Genomic DNA, 22,458 nt, shown 5'->3' with positions numbered 1-22,458 from the left:
ATGACACTAGCCCTCCAGGACCAGGATTGGACTGCCCTGCCTAGGGCCTTTGATCCCTGATAACTTTGATCATATGATCAGGCCACATGAGAGATTTCTACTCATCTATGATGGTTTCTCTGCAAAAAGATTTTTTCATATTTTGTTACAGATTACTTTAAAAATCATCACATTGAGGGATTGCCTGTTCTGTTCTGACTTCTCAGTTTAATCATGGGGTTGGAGATAGTTACAGCAGGGGGAGATCCATTTCATATAAATTTACAGTATAGCAAAGTAGACATTTCATTATTTTTCCCAAAGCTTATTTTAGTATCTTTTAATACTAAAGATAGTATGTAGCCACATAAATGAAATTACTGCTACATACTTTTTTCTCCTTTGTAACCTGAAGGAACATTTTCTCTGGTATAGCCATTAAATATCCATGCTTGAAAATACTTCTTTCTCAGTAGTGACACATTTGCTGTGCTGAATTTATGAGGCCTTTGGTTGTACCTTCCATTTCTTTTTCCTGTCTGCAATGAAACTCCCAAGCGGTTTCACCAGTTTCAGTGTCCTCGGTTCACCCTGAGCTTCTCTTCCACTTGCTTTGTTTTGAGTTGGAGAAATGTTTTATAGCTCTTCTTTGAACTGGATCAGTATTCTTTCCCTGGGGTATGGGCTATGTTTTTGTATTTGTGGCATATTTGGTGGCATATCCTAAATTACAGGCAGGAGTTTAATAATTCTCATGCTAACCTGCTTAATACCATTATGAACAAGAAATGCCAACACTAAAAATGATTTTAAAATAGTGCATACCCTCAATATCCTAATCATTTGTTATTTTTTAAATATTTATAAGAACATGCCTGAATATCCTATGTGCTGTGCTATAGAAAGACTGACAAATCAGCTGAATTGAGCAGGTTAAAATATTTTGTTCCATGGTGCAAGGAAATGTCTGTAGTACAAATGAAAATGATGTGCCCACATTAGCATTATCTATCCTGTGGAAAAGTCATTAAAACGAAGCTGTTCAGATATATAGATAAAGGGTGGATTTCAGTCAAGGGATGGTCCAATAGTATAATAAATAAGATGGGAAAACTTCATTTGGAATATTGTGTACAATTGTAGTCACCGTAATTAAAAAAAAACATTTTAAGAATACAAATCTAGGATCAATTCAGAAAAAAGCAACCAGATACACTCTAAATGTTTTAAGTCTTGAACTGAGAGGACCCAATTCAAGATTTTAGATTGCTTGGTGGCTTTGGTGATGTCAACACAGTGGACTTCTTTAGAATCAACAAGCAAACACAACCCATATGTTGGACAAAGAAAACTGTGGACATGCATTTTAAACGGAGAACAAAGGTTATTTACATAAAGCCTTGTGAGAGTGTGGAAAAAGCTACTGTTATAAGTAGCATGTTGTTGAGACAGATACCCAGTAAGAAAGAAGCTAGGGTGAGATCCTTTTCTGAAAATGTGAATGTTCTTGTGTGCTCGTGCCTAGTTGTTGTCCTAAAAAAAGATTTTTCCTGCCATGTCCACGATTTGAAATTTCCATTAACCTTAATGTCTGCTAGGGGACCTTGTAATGTCTTCTGTTGTGTTGTTAAGAGTCTTTAACTGAGGCAGCAGGGTGTTATAATGTTTGTACATTAATGTATACAGGACATTTTTTTCCTGTTCATTTCCACAGCAATCACATAAGCTGTTTGTGTATCATGTATGTGTGTGAGGAGAGGCTTGTCGGGGGATGGGTTGTCACCAAGGCTCCCTACATTTCATGTTGCTTAGCAACCGTAATGCACAGATTTGTGGGAACATCTGCTGTATCCAACCTTGCCAAATTTGTGTCGTATAGTAAACATTGCTTCACGCTTGGGTCTCCAATGAGAAGATTGCAGTTGCTTTATATTTATAGTCATGTTCTTTGCCCTTTTGTCAGAATTTACAAGAAGTTAAGCTTTTGTTTTTACTTGTTTTTTTTCCACAGTTCTATGAAATAGCTGTAGTCCTTCAGATGACCTTCTATCACATCTGTATTTCAATGATTTTCTGTCACCTCAATGTCATGCATAAGTTTTTGTTTTTTTCCCCTGTTTTAATAATCTTTAGTCTTTGATTCTGTTACAAAATTGATTTTACAACGCAAGTGTTAAGTGAATATACAAAATTTTGTTTGTGTGTAAGGTGACCATGGTTCATTCAGATCTTAAGTTTAACTTGTCTGCTTTAACTGTAAAAATTGGACAGTTTGGGTAATGAAATCATTTTAGATGCCATGTATGAAAGGACTATTGAAAAATTATACTCTTTAGCAGCAACTGTACGTTTTTAGATTTAAACTGCTCTGTAAAACTACTTAGAGTAAAACGTAAAAATTCAAGCATTCAAGCCTAAAAAAGCCCTTGCAGTGTAATGCAAAATGTTCATATACTGGGAAATGTGCTTTATAAACCTATTTTAGCAGAACAGTTTGCAATCTTATATAATGGGTGATAGAATTTGATTAAATTCGATTTTTTTTATGTGAAATTTTAATAATTAGTCTGTTTCTTTATTAATGTCAAGTTAATCCAAAGTTATTATGCTTGTACATGTTCTTCTTTCAGAGTGGCTTATATAGAACAGGCTGCGCTGTTGTGGTATCTGTCATATTGAACCTTTTTGTTACGTGATCAGGGAAAGATTTCTTCTGAGTTTGTGTACAACACTGGGTTCACAATACCCTGCTATGTATTCCATATAAACTAAAGGTGGACTAAAATAGCGGGCTTCATAAAGAGAAAGTTGACCTCTGTGCGATCAGAATTGGTTCTGATCATGTTGTGACAGTCAAGGGATACAAATAGAGCTTTCAGGATGACATTTGCAGTCACAGTTTTACTTATTTATTATAGCAGTGTACCCTTGGCAGTACTTAAAAGGGTTCAATAGCTATTTTAGCACTGTGGGAGACATCTCAAAGCTCCTATTTTTACTCTCAAAGCTTGATGCCTGTATTGAACATGCATGTGGCGTTGGCCTTACGACAGCAGTGTCCCTTTGATCATGGTTATATTCTGAGATGAACACAATCCTGAGGAGCAGTATAAACAAATCAAAGCAGAGAGAACCTTTCTCCACGTCACAGGATATTTTACACTCTTCTCCTGCCAGCAGGGTACATTTGGTGTTTGGGAATGCAGTAATCATCATGGCTCAAGAGAAAGTGCCAAGCCCCTGGTCTTAAAACAATGAAAGTATTAAAAACGGTGATGGCATTAGTCTTTTGATGTATGTGTGGTTTCCAAAAGCTCATATTTCCACTTAAAATTGGTATGCTTTAAAGTCTTGTTGCTCACTTCAGATTTGCACCTTATCAGATGCATTGTACATCACATGAAAGTTTCTTACCTGAAGAATATCAATTGGTTATTGTTCTTAATTGAATCTGTCTGAATAACTAAAAGACACCACCCAAAACTGCCCCCCTCCCCACCCCACAAGTGAACAGAACTTATCCCGTCGCGTAATATTTCAAATGCAGCAAAGCTTCATGGATTGCGGTGCCAAACTTTCATTGGAATGCTTCTAAGTTTGCCTCAACCTTCAAACCCCCCCCTCAGGGCCGGGCCGTGGGGAGGCTGAGATCCGAGAGTGCATCTTCTACAATGCCAACTGGGAGTTTGATAAGACGAATCAGAGCGGCGTGGAGCGCTGCGAGGGGGAGAAGGACAAGCGGCTCCACTGCTATGCTTCCTGGCGCAATAACTCGGGCACCATCGAGCTGGTGAAGAAGGGCTGCTGGCTGGACGACTTCAACTGCTATGACAGGTCAGCATAGGTTTCTCAGTGACTTTGAACTGCCTTTTGTTTTTTGCAATCGAGCAAGCGCTTAGTATTTGTAAACCTTAAATGGGAAATGTTTCTGTGATGGTGATTTGTTCCAACATACTAAGCTTTTCAATACTGAACGTCAGGTGAATGTAAAGGTCTTCATCTGTACTTCTGTTCTTGTGCAAATAATTATAATAATATAATTGTAATTGTATTAATTGACTAGCTTTAAAAGAGCCTGTGTGCCTTTTTGAATAAAAAAACTGCTGTACTTCAGACATGAAGAAAGTTTGTTTCTTCTGTTCAGTCAGTGAGTCATTTCTATTTTTGTCCATCCAAATTAGAGACCCTGAAACTTAAACTTCAGGTGCAGGACAGAATCCCTGTTTGTAATAACTTGTCTTACTTGGCCACTTTCTGCAGAGCAATTCTGTAGAACAATTTTAAGAATTTCCTAGCTTGATTCTTTCCACGTTTTCCCTGCAGCACATGACCAATTTTGTATTGCCACTGAAGTTTCCCGGTCATAGAAGCCAGGTAGTACAAACTGGATTTTAGCAGGATCTTTCCAGTTTAGAGAACGTGACCTGCATTTCACATAGAGACTTCTATTTGAGGTGTCATTAGAAGAAATCCTGCATTATTTGACATCAAAGACAAGTGGTGTTAAAGTATAGGTGGTTATTTTAATCACTATGACTGTAGCAGGGGTAATGGATTTACAATTGCTCGCAGTGCATTTGTAATTCAGAAAATGGTTTTGCATATTCAAAATAACTTTTTTTAAAACTGGTTGGTCCATTATGGATTATGGTTCATTTTCTTAAACTGGCACGAATCAGTCTTAAAGTGACTGCAGGCTCCTATGCAAGTAGCAAATCCTCCTGTAGATTTTGTGACTTTTCAGACAGAGGCGTTCTGTACTCAGGATCAGAATAAGCCCAAAAAAGCCGTTGTATCCAATTCAAAAATGCCGTCTCATGGCGAGCTGCTGTAGAATTTTGCAGTCACTTGTCAATACAGAAAGCTAGGTGTCAAAACTCTTACGCTTAGTTTCTCCATCACCTGTCATTCTGTGCAGGCTTGGTATGTTTCACTCAAAGCTATATCAGTTGTTTGATGTGTTTTTGTACCCTGACAGACAAGAGTGTGTAGCCACAGAGGAAAACCCCCAAGTCTTTTTCTGCTGCTGCGAGGGAAACTACTGCAATGAAAAATTTACCCATTTACCTGGTGTGACTACACCAAGTGGTGAGAATTTATTTTTTAACCATTTAATAAATATCTGTTAGACTTGATTTAAAGCTGCACTGTTCCATGAATGGTATTATTGTGCAAAATCCAGCAAATTGCTAGTCTGCTATATTTAGCATGCTGTTGCTATAGGATTTCAAAGCTGTTACAATTCGTGGTAACAAATGTAGTGTATTTTTAATACTAGTAGAACAGATGCCAGTAAATCTAATTTAAATTGAATTGGATGTTTGTTGAAATTTAAATCTAACTGCAGTAAAATGTTTCTGCCCATCTTTGCACACAATGAGATGTGACTTCAGATGCTTTGCATAATAAACGTACATAGGCAGTGTTTGATTAGAAAGGCGGAATTTTGCCTTTCCAGTCAGAGCTTGAATAGCATCTAATACCTTACTGCAGGAAGTAAGCGAAATATTTCCTGTCTTTTATCAGCATTGATCTCTATTAAGGTCAGTTTCATATTAAACTCGTTCATTAATTTCTCCACATTGTTGCTTTTTTAAGTATCATTGCGTTATTTATGATGCGTAGCCAGAGACCTGTGCAAGATCCATCTGCAACATCTATGTCAAGCTGGGCCTGCATCTGCAGAGCTCTTTTACAGATGAGGTTTAATGATAATAGATTTCATCCTCTTCTTTAAATACCTTTACAGGTATTCAGCAAACACTTATCTGCTGTTAATTTTTCAATCAGTCCCCAGTATGAAATAGACATACGAAAGGTTACAACTATTTAGCATATTTAGTTAGTTTGTTAGTAGCCGATTGATCCCAGGATGTCATTCAGCTAGCTCTTAAAATAAGCTAGGATATAGGCTTCAACAACATGGGTGAGGAAGCTTGTTTCATATTCCTCCAACTCTTTAGGTAAAAAATAAAAGTGCCTTCTGTTCTTATTTTTAAATGCACATCCATAGAGTTTGTCCACTTATAGTGTTTAAGGCGAAAAATGTTTTTCTTTAGCAAGTCATTTTAGTTGAATACCACAATTAATTTTTTTTCAAATGTGTGCAGCAGGGGTAATTATATTCTTCTATTATAAGATTATATTATAATCTATTATATCCCTGGACCTAGGCAAAAACACTTCTCTTACTTATGGCTTGAAGCAGTGCTCATTTCGTTTTGGGATCAGGTGCCCCTTAAGCAGTTTAGTTGCCCTTTTGTTGCATTTTCTGCTGAAATATTGATCTGTACTTTCATAAGGAAGTTGCTTCTGCCTTTTGTTTTCCGACTGTACTGAGCGCAAGGTGATTTTTGATTTTTGTATGTGTGCATGTTGCAGTCAACATTGAGCCCCCTCCTCCGACACCTTCATTAATCAACATCCTGGTGTACTCGCTGCTTCCCATTACTGTCCTGTCCATGGCCATGCTGCTTGCCTTCTGGATGTACCGTCACCGCAAACCTCCATATGGCCACGTCGACATCAATGAGGTGAGTAAAGGGATGAGACGTTTCCCCAGAACATATCTGTGAGCATGCAAACTTTAATCATCATTTGGTTGGCGGCCATCTCTTCTCATTCTCGGATTTGTGATCATCTCTTTCGTGGCTGCCTGAATCCATCTTCGCAACACCACCGCCAAACCATCAGCGCAGCCAGAAATATTTCTGGGAAGGAATCGGGCTTGTGCGCCTCTGTTATCTTTGCCTGGGTTTACTTTTAATTCTCGACAAATGTTTCCACTAACAGTCTCCTGGATTAGAATATTTTTTTACAGTGTCTCTCATGACAATAGTAACGTTGTAATAATAATAATTTATATAGCGCTTTTCTGGACACACCACTCAAAGCGCTTCACAGGTAATGGGGACTCTCCTCCACCACCACCAATGTGCAGCCCCACCTGGATGATGCGATGTGTGCCAGTGTGCCAGAACGCTCACCACACATCAACTATTAGTGGGGAGGAAAGCAGAGTAAAGTAGCCAATTCATAGAGGGGGATTGTCCAGGACGCCGGGGTTACACCCCTACTTTTTTCGAGAAACGCCCTGGGATTTTTAATGACCACAGAGAGTCAGGACCTCGGTTTATTGTCTCATCTGAAGGGTGGCGCCTGTTTACAGTATAGTGTTCCCGTCACTATACTGGGGCATTATGACCCACATGGACTGCAGGGTGAGCGCCCCCTGCTGGCCCCACTAACACCTCTTCCAGCAGCAACCTTAGTTTTTCCCAGGAGGTCTCCCATCCAGGTACTGACCAGGCTCATACCTGCTTAGCTTCAGTGGGTTGGCAGTTGTGAGTTGCAGGGTGATATGGCTGCTGACATTTGTAAATGTATATTGTTTTTCTTGCTTTCAGCAGCTTTACCAGCGACTGTTGATTTTACTTCAAGGCTATCCTGATACCACGTTCTGTCTTGATGTCTTGAAATCCCTGGAGATTTTTTTGCTGTGGCCTAATTTGTATGAATATTTTCTTGCATTGCTTATGAAAACCGTAAGGACTGATAAACTAATGTCTTATCAGGTGTCCTGAATATTTGGAAACACAAAAGCATTAAACATCTTTGATGGAGATAAGGTAGCTGACAAAATGCTTATTGTTTAACAGAGTAAAACCAGATTGTGCCAGGGCCTGTATGGTAGTATCATTGCAAGTCAGGGAGTTGTCCAGCTTCTGTTCAGCAAATACTGAGACTTGTAATGCCTATGCTTATATCTGTGTGAGTCTATAAGTCTCCTTTCCCTGTTTTACTTACCAGGATCCTGGTCCCCCTCCGCCTTCACCTCTTGTAGGCCTCAAACCACTACAGTTACTGGAAATTAAAGCTAGGGGGCGCTTTGGCTGTGTCTGGAAGGCACAGTTAATGAATGAATATGTAGCGGTGAAGATATTCCCAATTCAAGTAAGTAATTAACATTATTTACTTGGCTCATGTATTAATGTTTATGGCATGAATTAAATAATGTCTGTTTGAGGTGTTTCAGATTTTTTTTAAAGTTAATTTTTTCAATTTTTGACAGTTTTTCAGAATTTTACTGTCTGTGCTATTGTTTTCCATTGTGAAATTAGATTGTAGAATTTGGGAATGGTTTTAATATGGAGTAGTACTTTTAAGAAATGTTAGGAAAAAAACATTTTTAATCGAGCATTAAACTTTTTTTGGGGGGTGAGCACATGTGAAAGAGCCACGGTCATGAAATCCTAAAAAGTGACCAGAAATTCCTCCTTTTTCTAAAGGATAAGCAGTCCTGGCAGAATGAGCGTGACATCTTCATAACTCCTGGAATGAAGCATGAGAATCTGCTGCGCTACATTGCAGCAGAGAAACGAGGTACCAACCTGGAGATGGAGCTGTGGCTGATCACAGAGTTTCACGAAAAGGTAAAGAATGTGTTCTTTCACTATCTGTTCTCTGGCAAGTGACTGTGGAGACATTCTCATCTGTGAAACAGAAACACTGCATAATAAAGGACATTAAGACTGTGAAGCATTTATCTTTGCCAAGGTAAAGGAAGCTTAAGAAATGTGATTTTTTCCAGCGTTTTTTCGATTTAATGAGTTGTAGCATATGCTTAAAGCAACTTTTAAAGCAACTAACTTTTGACAGTCTAGCTGTGAGGTCGCCAAAAATGTCAAGAGTTTTTCAAGCGTGGCCTTTCCCAAAATTTTTATATACCCAGGGCACTACTTAATTAATGCTGAAAATCCCAGAAGAATACAATTGGATGGCACAGTAAAATTGCTAGAAAAAAATTAACATGAGGCTACACCTCGCCTCCTCTTTCCTGGAATTTCACAGTTAGATCACAAGTGTAAGTCAGGTGCTGCACTAAAGTAAAAAGACACAAAAATGCCAGATGGGAAGAAGAGACTAACCTGATGTCAAAGGGAACATGCCAGCTGATGGTTTTCCTTTCATATAATCAAAGCACTGTGAGTAGTGAGGCATAGCTTATTTTGAATTTATCAAGATATTTTCAGGTATCAAGTATTTTTGTGGAAACACTGTATCTGAGTTTTAAGCAAGGCATAATGTTAAAAACATTTCAATCATGTGTCCTTCTTTTGCTTATTGCTAATAGACCTCGCCATGATTTCATTTAATTTGTGTTGAGGAGTAATTATTGTCAAGTGCTTAAGGTTATACAAAATAATTTTATAGTGTTTTGTCGTTTAAGTCCATTTTATTTACAGTCTAGTGGTTTAAAAAAATACTTTTTAGTCTGGTAAATCACTGATAAAGATGTGATTACTTTTTTTCTTTTTTGCTTTGCAAGTATCTGAGCTGCAATTTTATTCATATTCTTGCTGCAGATATGTAGGGCACGTGTAATATTGTCTTAGAAGTTTGAATGGTTTGGGTGGGTAGCTAATTCAAATTTTATCATCATTATATCAAAAGATGTGGTTTTGTGTTAAAACTTAATTCTGCAAAATGAATGCGATCAAATAGTAATGCTTGTCTTTGGAAGGATGGCACTGCTTATTCTGTGTAATATCCAGCCATGTTGTTACACCCTGTCTGACTTCAAGAAATGGCTGGATGAGATCCTTGGATCAATTAGCTACAGGCTAGATTAGCTGATTGAATGTAAGGAAGGGTTCGACGGAATTAAAGAAAAATCGCATTGCAGTGTTTTTTTTTTTACTTGTCCACAAATTCAAATGACGCCACTTGAAAAAAGTAAAGGAAGAGGTTTGAATTTCTGCATTCTACTTTTGTATACATTCCACATGCTTTTTGTGTGGTTGTACAATTGAAAGGTATTCCTTGCAGTGCTTATTTAGTATTTGCTAGCATTTAACTGCCAAGAATTTGTTAACCTTAACATTGCAGTTTATTGCTGGCCATTTTACTGACTGATTTGGGAATCAATCGGATGCACTTATCTAATTAAATAACTATGCTACAGCATGTACTTGCAGGAAGAACATAAACAGTCTAAATTGAAGCTGCCTCTCAGTTGGCTTTTAAGGTACCTATAACCACTCTGGAAAAGGTGATATTCTTAGTGACTGTTGGAAAAGAAACAACTAATGAAGTCTCAGAGGTGGTAATACTCAAGCTCTGAAATGAAGAAAAAAACTGAGCCCTGGCAAGCTGGGTGATTATGGTGCAGGTTTTAGTGATGCCTGGGTTTAACAAATCACAGCCGAGGGAGCCTACTGTGTCGTGACCGCTGATTAAAGAAGAGAGTTTTCATAGGAGAAGTGTGAACCACATTCCAAACAAGTTTTTTTTATAGTTCCTATACTGTGTTGATATATATTGACTTAAACTGATATACTGAAAGTCAAGAACTATAAATGTTTGTATTTGAGGGGGACTATGGAGTTTGCAAACATATGAAAATAACACTGTTCCAGTTTCTAAGTTAGCCTTCAAATTAGTAACCTAAACCTTTTCCATTTGAGGCCTGCCTCCACTTGAGAAAACACACTAATGTGGCAGCCCTGGACCAGATAAAATCGCAGATCTCTGCACCAGACGACTGCTTAATCCTTCCAGACTGACCTTGGAAGTGGCAAGGTTATAAATTCAGGAAAAGTAGATGCTCAAGAAAAACATGAACATCCCCAGACCACAAAGTTCTGGGGAAAGGAAAAGTAGGTTATGTCTTGTGTTTATTTAATGATCATGATGTTTTTGTTTTCAATCTATGCACAGGGCTCCCTGACTGATTACCTGAAAGGAAACATCGTGAGCTGGAATGAGCTGTGTCACATTGCGGAGACGATGGCCCGTGGCCTGGCCTATCTGCACGAGGATGTGCCTCGGTACAAGGGCGAAGGGCCCAAGCCTGCCATTGCCCACAGGTAAGATCACCAGCCTGCTGCACATAGTGCTGTAAACCAGATCAAGGGTTTAAACTTTTTTTTTCTACATAATCCTATAAAGCACCTGGGAGACGTTCAATTAATTTCAAATTAAGATGAAAATGATTAATATAGAAGTGATTAATTGTATGACAGATCATGTTAATGGCAGCACATGGAGAGGTGGATGTTAGAAATGTACCAATTTTAATGGTTCTTCAGGGCTCACATTTGGTTATAGTGCATATGAAGCAGATAATGTGATTGCAGAACTTTCAGTAAGCAAGTTTCTATACTGATTTTTTTATGGATGACACTGCCCTCCAGTGGGAGAACTTTGTACTGTTTTTTTCCCTATTATGGAGTTTAATATACCTGCATAAGAATATCCAAGAATCATAAGAGAGTTTAAAATTAACAGTTTGCACCCAACCTTTTGGGAGATGCCTTTGAATTATCTGTTCATTAAAGATGTGCAGTTTTTTCTGGCTAGTGTTGCAGTTTGTCCTTTTAACAAACAGACCTTTTGAAAGACAAATTCTCAGTGTTGTGAAAAGTGCTCCTTTCTCCCAGATATACACCTGTTCCACTTTCCCACTGTCCTGTCTGAGCAGTTTCATATTAAATGTCATTATGAACTAGAAAAAGTCTGTGAAAAATGTAAGAATTGAGTGTTTTATCCACACTTTTCTGCCAGTCTCTTCAGTCATTACAACAGTCTGTAGTTGTATCTGTCCTCATTGTGTATTGACTGCTGAGAAGTGATGTGACCTGTTTTTACTGAACCTTGCTGCCAGCTGTTAAACTATAAGCCTCCGATTTGCACATCTTACTCTCTGTACTACTGAACTTACTTAAAATGGGTTAAAAATGTCACATTTGAACTGCATGGTACAATTATTAAAAAACCTAAATGATGCATTTACATTTATATACATCATAGCAATTATTTTTGTGGTTAAATGATTGCAAACTGGAGATGCTTAACTCCTCAGAAAAGTTAGCTAGTGCTTAAATCTATTTTTGCTTGGTAACCAAGCAGAACAGTTTATGCATAATACACTATCCATATTGGGCAAAAATCATATACTGAAATTACTGTTTCTCTTATGATGCATGGGTTCTGCTTTTACTTCACAACTGACATTCTTTTCTGGAACTTTGCAGGGACTTTAAAAGTAAGAATGTATTGCTTAAGCACGACCTGACAGCTATTATAGGAGACTTTGGACTTGCGGTTCGATTTGAGCCTGGGAAGCCACCAGGAGATACACATGGCCAGGTATGAAAAACGGCTTAACATGACTCTTGTTGATGTTCATGACCGGTAACCTGAAAGTTTGTTTGTTGGGGATTGTGGTTCATAGTTGCAGATTGATTGGAAAGTTCTCTTTTTATGCAGGTGGGGACGAGGAGATACATGGCACCTGAGGTGTTGGAGGGGGCCATTAACTTCCAGCGAGATGCCTTTCTGAGGATAGATATGTATGCCATGGGCCTGGTGCTGTGGGAACTGGTAACGCGATGCAAAGCTGCTGATGGTAAGCAATAGGGACCTTCCAAAGAATTATTGATCTCAGTTTAACTTCAAAAGTTGTTGTGCTGAAAATGACTAAATTCAGTGGGTCCTACTGTTATATGCATAGATAGAACGAAGTCGATTATTATTTCTCTGAGACTAAGGTGCTAACAGTTGCTGCTTTGGCTTACCCAAACCTTTGAAAGAAACTTTCAGTCCTATGAAATGGACTTTTCTGTCTGGTGTACACCTGTGTCATTTTCCAGCTGTCTTATCTGAACAGTTCTGTAGTGAAGGTCATTTAAAACTGGACTGATAGTCCTCTGTACTTTTCGGCCACCGTCTTCAGTCATCTTGTGACTATGCAAGGGGTGACATCTTGTATATGGTATAAGGGTCTGTTTATCAGGTATAAGGTTACATTTCAGTAGTTTCCTGAACTTCTTTTTCCACTGTGCATTGGCACTAATGTTAGGACAAAGGATGAATGATACAAAAGGCTTCTTAAATTACTAAGGCTTCTTAAATTAATTCCCTAATGTGCATGTAGTTTGGAGTGCTTGTAAAACATTGCACGTTAAAATACAGAAACCAGAGCACACTTTCTGAAAGAGACAATGCACCTGCATTCATAGCACAAGTTGTATGTACATTCATTAAGTAAAAGTAACACAAGTCAGGCTAACATCTTCTAAGGAAGTGTTAAAATAATAGATTTTTAAGTATATCTGCGAATCGGAAAAAAGAGCTTTTGCTGAGAATTAAGGTTGAATGGCATAAAACTATTATGAGAAACCCGTTCCTAATGGAATTGAATTCTGAAAATCACGTAGGTATAACGGAGCTTGCATTGAGAAAGCAGAATACACTTGCTAGTACAGACTCAAGACTGACTCCTGTTTTTTGGATATTCAAAGGATTTTAACTGCAAATGTAAAATTCTAGTTTAGACATGTGATACATTTTCATATCCATATATTTTATTAATGTAGTATTTCACTCTGGATTTTGTGAAATAAGATCACTTTATTGGCCATGCACAATTTTTTGCATTAGGGATTTGTTTTTTCACATACCCCAACTTGCTTTCCATGAGACACAAAGACAGGGATTGGGGTCAGAGCTCAGGGTCAGCCATTTTTACGGCGCCCCTGGAGCAGTTGGGGTTAAGGGCCTTAACGGAGTAGGATTCCTCTGCTGGCCACGGGATACACACCGGCAACCTTCCAACCTCAGGTGCAGATCCTTAGCCACAGACCCACCACACCACCCCAACGTTATTCAGCTCCAGCATCTACCAGCATTATCCACCTATGAGAATTAAAAGCATTTGTATGCTAATTGGCAGTATGGCTTCATCAGCTGGTCTTTCTTTTCTTTCAGGCCCTGTAGATGAGTACATGTTGCCGTTTGAAGAGGAGATTGGGCAACACCCGTCCCTGGAAGATTTGCAGGAAGTGGTTGTCCACAAAAAGATGAGGCCCACTTTCAAGGACTGCTGGCTCAAACATTCTGTGAGTGTCCTCATTATACTTCTGATTTGACACTTAGTTTCCATACCTGTGTGATGTGGCATGGATAGTGAAATATGAAAATATTAAAAAATAAGTCTTTTTTTGAGCTGAAATCCAATAAATGGCATTGCAATGAAATCCAGCAAAAAAATCATTCATACCATTATCTTCATTTTTAAAAACATTAAAACCAAATTCCCTAATTCATGAATTATTTTTTGGGAGGTAAGAGTAGTCCCATGGGTTGGAGCAGAGGCAGGGAATTTCCTTAGAAATCTCACTGTGCATGTGAAGGTCCTAATTCTTCATGGTAATTTGAATGGCCAGTGTATGCCTTTAGATATGCATGTATTCATTGGCCAGGTGCTTTTATCCAAGACCTATAATCACTTATGGCCAAGATGCAAAGGATATTAGTAAGCATCGATCTATTAAAGACTAAATTAGATCATGTGAATGAATTTGTGAGGCAAATTCTGCATGCTGATGTTGACATACTCTTCTCTGTGATCTGTAATGTATTATTCATGGTTACAGCAACTTTGCTGCAGAAGTTGCTATGGTTTTGGAAGCTGGTAGAGAGAAATACACACCTTGCAAAGCTCTTGGGCAATTCTGTGAAATGTCAAGCATAGAGAACTGTGCCTAATTATGGACTGGTATGTTCACCGTAGAATAACTAAAACTGTTGCAGGGTGAGCTAGGCTCACTTAAGGCAGCTAAGGCATATTACAGACTGATCTGTAAATACTTTGGATTTTAGAACACTGCAGCATATCAATGATTAAAATGAGAATTTGCTGTAAAAATACACTGGTTTTATTAACTTTGGGAGAGCCTGAATTTCACAGTGCAGCCATAAAAAAGTAGTTAAATGTGAAATTTCCAAAGGACTGGTGAAAACAGATTTAATAGAGCCCTAACCGATGGTGTAAGAGGCCGTGATGATGAATTTAATTTTCTTCTGTTCTAAAGGGTTTGGCACAGCTGTGCGAGACAATAGAGGAATGCTGGGACCACGATGCAGAGGCCCGTCTGTCGGCAGGGTGCGTTGAGGAGCGCATCTCGCAAATTCGCAGACTGACAAACGGCACTACCTCGGACTGCCTGGTCTCCATGGTGACCTCTGTCACCAATGTGGACTTGCCACCCAAAGAGTCCAGTATCTGAGTCCATCAAACCCTTGTCTTTCCAGACTCAGTGGATTTCAGAAAACAGTGGAAAAAAAACATGAATGCAGCTGCTATTTTATCCTGACTTTTTTATTAATTATTATTTTTGATTGGATCAATATTACCAGCACACTTCTCTACTGTATTTTTTTGAGAGGAAAAAAGCTAAAACGGACATCTCAAGCGCATTCAGGTGCCGACTTATGAATGCTGAAAAAGGTGCAGGTACCTCAACTGTTTCATTTCATTTTTTTACTCAAGTTTTTCTTTTTTCCTGTCCTTTAGACAGGACTGTCTGTGACAAATAAACCATCTAACCATTTTGGACAATATAACAATGCTGCAAAACCCTGGAGGAAACTTAAGACTGTTACATACAATTTACCTTCCTCGAGGGATTATTTTTTCTTTTACACTTATTTTTCTTTTTGCTGAAAGTGAGTGCTTAACAAAATAACGGTAAACGTGTCTTTTACGGAACTAACGGGTGTCACTAGAACACGTAAAAAAAGTGGAAGGCAACAGGACTAATTGTTTTTCTTTGTTTCTTAAGAGACTGGTGTCTATGAGGGGTTCGTTAAGCATATTTAAGAGGGGGTAAAAGGAAAAAAAGGATAAGAGAATATGGCAAAATTGAGATTTGAGCTTTGCAGCATCTGGACAAAACATTTTGTTAGGTACGGAACTACTTCTCAGGTAACCGGTCTCATCGGGCAGAGCTTTTGAGGCGGGGTGTCGTCAACAGCAACCAATTACGTAAGGAGAGAGCCAGAACATCCACTCATGGACAGGGATGATGATGATGGTTGGGTGGGAGGAGGGGTTCACTAGGCATCATTTAAAAAATGGCCAATGCAGCCAGGGTTAATAGACTAAAGTGGTAGTTGCCCAAACAAATCCTTAGTAGATGGAAGACCATGGTGAAGGAATAAGTATGTGTGTGTGTATGTACTATGTATTGATGTGCGAGTGTATGTATGTGTTTGATTAGGTCCATGATATACAGTGTAAGAAAGATATTGTGGGCTTAAGCAACTATTTTGTTGATGTGTCCAAGTTTCTTTATTTAAACAGTGTATATTTGGGACAGCAAGAGTTAAGGACCTGTTTTGAGGAGTTTCAAGACCAGACTCAGTCCTCGGATCAGCCTGTATTTTCATTTACAGAGGTATTAGGAGAGAGGATTCAGTTCATCTGACTTGTTAGGTCCCTTAATTTTAACTCCTACTCACAGGGACCAAAATGATTTCTGAACATATAGGCCGTACTTTGAAGTTAGGTCCACAAGGGGAAATGGGTTGGATGACAAACTACAGATTCAACGGCACATTCAGGTTACAGAGGCTGTGAGTGGTAACTTTCTCCTTACACAAACCACAGTGATAACTTATGTCTTAAAGTGGTGCATATTCTTTATATAGAAAACATTTCAGTATGCCATAACTTACACAGTCGGTGAATGTCCCTAATGCTGCTGTTTCAACTCAAAGATGAATTTATATATATATTATTTTATTATTTTTTGCAAAATGTGCAACATTCTGAAGATAACAGCATACACATGCAAACACACATAAACAGAAACCACGTGGCTTCCGAGGTAAAAACAAAATTAAAAAAAAACAAAACTATAAAGTTCATGACCACAGACCACCTCAAACCAGAAATACCTCAGATTTTTCTACGTGTATCAGTTTTATTATATATTTTGTTAGTTGTGTTGTCTTGTAGTAAGTATATTTTAATGTAAGTTGGCTTTTATGACAAGGGAGTTTTGAAAAAAAAAGTTCCAAAATCTTTTAGGAAGTGCTACCATTTTATGTTGTATAAACAAAAAAGAAAACCTGTAAATAACTGTATACAGTTGTAGAATACTGCCTATACAAGGTACCTGGGCATTATTCATTCTGTGCTGGCTGTTTCTACATTTTTGTCTGACATGTAAAGGGACAACAAACCTTTTTTTACCCATTTACATACCTTTTTAGATTTCCAGGTGAATTTCAATAATCTGGAAAGTGTTTCTGGTACATACTATCTATTAAGCACATTTTCTGGATTGATTTTGTGCAGAACAGAAATGGAAGAAGAAATGTAATCATTCAATGCACTTAAAGGAATTAAGTTTTGCATGGGATTTGACGCAGGTATGGGGTTATATCTGTTCAATTTGCAATTGTTTACTTGGTGGACAAATTTCTTCACATATTTCAGTCTGGAGCCATATAATTGTATAACTATACCGTTAAACAAAAAAGCTTATAAAAAGTATACAAGGCTGAATTAATAGAGATCAAAAAGGTTTAGTGTCCCTGTTTTTGTGCTGTTTCAGCTGTTTTCTACACATACTGACTAAGGCTATACAGCAGTTGCTTTTTCAAAAAAAAATCTCCCTCCTATGAGCTTTGTTTTTTCATGGTGCCATATTTATCTAGAGGTTTTACTTTTCTGCTCAGATATCTAATTGGAACCATATGAATTGAAAATTATTTCTGATACCTTTCATGAAAAGGGTACACACATTGTGACTTTGGGCTTTTTCATTTTTGTTGTCAAAAATCATCTCATTAACAAGTAACTGTTAAGTATTTCATAAGTCAGGGTTGTTGTGGGTAAGCAATATCTGTACAGCTCTTTTCAGTTGAGGTTTGAAGTTTATAGTATTTCTTAATAGGTAGATAATTTTCAAACCAATGTTTTGAAAAGGTAGAAGAACGCCCCTTTCGAAGTGGATTGCCAGAAAATTTACTGAAGCAGCTTACTCTTGTAATGCTGTCTGCCTCTTTTACTGTGGCAAACGTATTGTCAGGTCTATGAATCATGGGAAGGGTGCTATCTACAGCATTTCTTCAGTTTACTTTAAAAACAGTGAGTTGGGTTCGTGAAGCAACATTTCATATAAAGACAACCAAGTCAGAAACCTATAACTGAGTTTAATCATACATCTGTGAAATTAGAACTTTTTAACTGCTGTCATTGAATGACATTTTCTCTTTCTTTCAGACATCATTAATAACTTCATTTATCCATTAATTCTAAATTTAAGTTCATGCTTAATCTCGGAAGGCTAAAATGAAGTTTTTAAAAATCATTTACTTTTTACAGGGATATAATCAAGAGGGTTCTGCTTTGTGATTTGAATTTCCGATGCGAAATGCAAAAGGACTTGGCAAGCTATGTAGCAAGCAATATCAACAGCAATAGCCTTAAGGCATATATTTTTTTCTGTTTTCAGGTTTAAAAAATGAACTCTTGGGGACTGTAAATGGCCCTAAAGCAATCAACCAAATTGTTAATAAAGACCACAATACGCTGTGCTGTTTTAGACTTAAGGTTTGGAAGTCCTACAAAAAGTCCATAGGTCTTTGAAATACACTAGATCCAGTTAATGGAAAATTATTTGTTGTAAATGATTGTCAGAACAGTGGGGTTTTGCTGACTTTTTTTAAAACATTTTTAATTTTACTTAAGTATTAAGGTGAAGTTTATCAAGTATAAAATGTGTAACTGTCATATTGTGAAATACCTTGAAAAATTTAACCTAGTTAAGTATTTCAGTAATGCTTCTAATTTTAAGCAAGCATTTGACTACTTAGAAAATAACCAAAGTTTTATTTTTTTAGTAGAGTAGGATATTCTTCATTGTGTCTGTTTTTAATGTAAGGGATGGCTAGATCAACATTCTGGCTTTTCTAATTATTTTTTCAGGCACATGAGAATTTTGACTTTAGACAATCTCTGAAAAAAACCAAATTGAAGTTTTATTGGGCAGTTAAGAATGTAAGCTTCTGACTGCTCTGATCATGTCTAGAAATATTTGGTACAGGAAATAGTAAGATGATCAGGTTTAGCCTTGTGTTGCTATGTGTAAATCCAGCATCATGCTGTTTTTTTGGACCTTATGAAAAGGGCAGTCTCAAAATATTTAAAAGCCTGTGATAAAATGATGTACCACACACTACATTGCTTTTTTTTACGGGAAGGACAAATATTTGTTCACTCTCCCATAAAGGCAAGTTTTCTCCATTTTTTTTTAAATGGAGGATTGTAATTATAAAATTTTAATTTTGTAGATGTTTGTTTTTATTCCGTAAACTATAAAATAGCCAATAGAGTATTTTACATATATCAAGTCAGAATAAACTCAGTGTTGATTGTTGGAATTAGAATAGGCTTTGAATTTGAAATGTGTTGGGGGGGGGGGATTTTTGGGGTGCTGTTTAGTATTGAATTTCACCATGGAACTTCAAACAGTTCTTTGGCTTTTACATTGTAGCATAACCTTCTAGAATGATTTTTATAAAGGTCATAAGTGAAGTAAGTTTAGACGTGGGATGGAATCATGTTTAACTTCAAAGCCTTGTGATCAGTATTATGTTGAATAAAATTCCTGTTTGTGCAAATCTGCAAAAATATGCAATAGTTGTACAGAGCTCTGTAGAACATTACATTTTACATGAGGTTTATTTTTTCCAGCTTGTGGAATTCTTTAAATTATTTACTTTTTGAAAAAAAATGTGTAAAAATATAAGGTGCCATGTTGAGGAGAAGTTTTCAAATGGTTCTTGAGTGGGCAGAGAAATTTCTGGAGTGTTTTTAACTCCCTTTTTCTGAGTTACTCAATAAAATAAGACCAGGGTAGATGTTTAGAAAATCTCGTATATTTTTCAAAAATATCACTTCAGATTTTTTCCAAATCGATTGTATTAGCTTTAATGTAGTTATCCAACAGATTCTAAAGGCTGACCTTGGTGTATTCCTGATTAAATGATGACAGAAAAGTCAGTCTGTCCTGGAGATCAGAATGCATATGGGTGTAAGTGGCATTAATATTTGAAATGCAGAGAACAGACTTGGCCATCTTGCAGAAATGAAGGTGTTTTGATGTTGTGCCTTTTTTTCCCCCTCAAACAAGTAAAAGCAACTGCTGTGAGCCTTTTTTTTGTTGTAGTACCTGACAAAAAGTTCATAAAATATGGCCAGCTGTAAATTCTGGATGCAGTCAGAGATCCAGGTATTTCAGGAACCAATTACCTCAAACCTCATGTGAAACAGTGTTGCTAGCTGGATACTCCTTGATATCACATAATGTATACTATAAAACACAAACAGGAAACCTCTTTGTACCAGTGTAACGTGTAACGGCCCCCTTGCCAATTGTGAAACCTTCCTCTTTTTAGATTCACACCTTTGAAATTGAGCTGAGAAATGGTATTGTGCTGTAAATATTCAAGAGTGCTTCCTTTCTACTTTAATTTTTTTCATATGTGATGTAGATGACCTTCTTAAATACTAGTGTCCCCAACTTTGGTACTTGAGCCATAACAATGAGGATTTCTTAAGTAGTTTTCTGTGTTGTACATTTATGTAAAGTTTTCATTTAGCATTGGCTTTCCAATCCATAAAACCATATAAAAAACACCTAAACAAAATGAAAAATAAAAGTAGTAGAAAATAAGATACAATAGTATTCCTTGAATAACATTGTTCACACATGTAATTTTTGCAAAAAAAAACGCTTGTAACAATTTGTGCAATTGGTAGGAGATTTGAAGTAAAGAATGGGTCAACTTCTAGGAGTCAGTACATAGCAAGGTTTCTCAAGTGGATGGAAAGCACAATAAAGTTATCCGCTGTCTTTTTAATCTCTGAAAATATTTGAGAAAGTTTAAAATCGCAGGCAGCGGATCCACCTCTTGGGTTGTAGGTCTGATTCCATGTGGGTGAATCTTTTGTGTGGGGTTTGCATGTTCTCCTTGTAGCTGTGTGGGCTTTGTGTTCCAGCTTCCACAGTCAAAATACATGCAGTCTAGGTTAATTGGCATCTCTAAATTGTCCCCCATTGAATATCTATAGAATGAATTTGTTAAAGCACTGTAGAAGACTTTTTTTTCAGGAAAGTTTAATAATTTAATGTCAAGAGCAAAAAATGATGGCTAACTACACAGTTTCATTATTTTCAGTATTTAATATTTAATGATGATAATTTCTAAAATTAAGTCTTACAAATATTTATGCCAGTAAGTTTACCTTAAAATAAAACAGTTCGGAAATAATTTTGGAGGAGCTGTGGAAAGTTCTGTCTTGGTACACATTTCTACATCAAAATCATTACCTCATGTTCCTAAGTTATCAGTGTTTACTGTAAGTATTGAACTTCAGGTAGGGCTGACTAGGTTATTTACAGTTTTTGGTCAAAAAAGTATTAACATCTCCCCTAGTTGAAAAAGTTTGAATATGAACGCTAATGGCTCTTGAAATGTCAAAGATTCTTCATCTTTAAGGAGCAGTTACTGACATCTTGCTTTCTGCTTTGCTCTAACACAACATAACACTTGCACAATACCATTTCGTTTGCTCTTAACTGATGTCAACACTACGTTGTCTGAACTGTAGTGTTTGGGAAAACTCAACTTTTTTAGTGGACTGAATTTAGGAAGGCCTTTTCTAATACTTGACAGTTTTTCAAACCAATAGCCGTAGTTTCTATAATATCAATTGCAAACTTGAAAGTGTGTTTCCATCATTTGCAGGGTATGTATCCACCCAAGTCTCTGGGATTCCCAAATAAACTGCTGGGGAGTTAGTAAAGGGGGATCTGTGTAGGGGTGAAGAGAAGAGATTTCTTTGTCAAGGGGTCACTCAAGTGCTGTTTCTATACCAGGATATGTGAAATGTAAATGTTGTAGGTTATATTTCACTATTGTAGCTAAAAATGTAGATCAGAAATGGCTTGTACTACTGATTTTAACAATTATACTAAAAAGTATCCTGTAAAAGACAACAAATGTATACAGAGAATTAAACTTGTTGCTGTATCCCCTTTTTTGGATGGAAGTATGTTAAGTTTTATATATATATATATGAAATGCCCTGGAAAAAAACATCAGTTGTATCGCCGTAATGAAATGAGGACTTTTTTGAACGATCATTGTAACATAGTTCATTAATTTGCAGTGGATTATTGTTCATTTTTACTGTGGTAATTTTAGAACTGAGTATCAGGAGATTTCATATTAGATTTGCCTAGTTTTGGGGTGTTGTTGTTTCAGCTCTCGACACTGGGTGCCAGAATAAACCAGTATGAATGTAGTATTTGCCCTGTGTGAAGCAACTACACCCCAACATGTAGAGAAAAAATACTAGAAAGGATTATTTCAAGTTTATCTTTTTGTATATGAAAATAAAATACTGATAAACCATTCATGCTGGTGTCTGTTATTACAAAACAAATGAAAAAACTCTCCAATTTTAGAAATTCTTGAGGTTGCATCTTTTTTTAATTAAGATTATTTAGATGGGTCAATTGCAAATAGGCACTCGTGCAAATTCTTATACTGCAAATAGTTAACCAAAATGACTGTTGCATTTAATTTTCCTTGACCAAGTATTCCGTAGTTAGTGCC

The 22,458-nt window shown here is 37.1% G+C and overlaps 1 protein-coding gene across 1 annotated transcript in view; it reads left to right on the top strand.

Moving 5' to 3' along the window:
• Positions 1–22,256, top strand: part of acvr2ba (activin A receptor type 2Ba) — a 61,568-nt gene extending 39,312 nt beyond the window's left edge. Inside the window, exons 2-11 of the mRNA XM_015354287.2 lie at positions 3,606–3,813; positions 4,958–5,067; positions 6,361–6,512; positions 7,789–7,932; positions 8,268–8,411; positions 10,699–10,847; positions 12,015–12,129; positions 12,250–12,388; positions 13,750–13,880; positions 14,856–22,256. Coding sequence (XP_015209773.1) covers positions 3,606–3,813; positions 4,958–5,067; positions 6,361–6,512; positions 7,789–7,932; positions 8,268–8,411; positions 10,699–10,847; positions 12,015–12,129; positions 12,250–12,388; positions 13,750–13,880; positions 14,856–15,050 — 1,487 coding nt within the window. The 3' untranslated portion in view covers positions 15,051–22,256. The remainder of the gene's footprint in view (positions 1–3,605; positions 3,814–4,957; positions 5,068–6,360; positions 6,513–7,788; positions 7,933–8,267; positions 8,412–10,698; positions 10,848–12,014; positions 12,130–12,249; positions 12,389–13,749; positions 13,881–14,855) is intronic.
• Positions 22,257–22,458: the final 202 nt, after the last annotated feature.

Source organism: Lepisosteus oculatus, chromosome 6 (genome assembly GCF_040954835.1).
Source record: "Lepisosteus oculatus isolate fLepOcu1 chromosome 6, fLepOcu1.hap2, whole genome shotgun sequence".
In the NCBI taxonomy this organism is placed as follows: domain Eukaryota; kingdom Metazoa; phylum Chordata; class Actinopteri; order Semionotiformes; family Lepisosteidae; genus Lepisosteus; species Lepisosteus oculatus.
The sequence above is the reverse complement of the archived record's forward strand: the minus strand, read 5'-3'. Positions and strand labels throughout refer to the sequence as shown.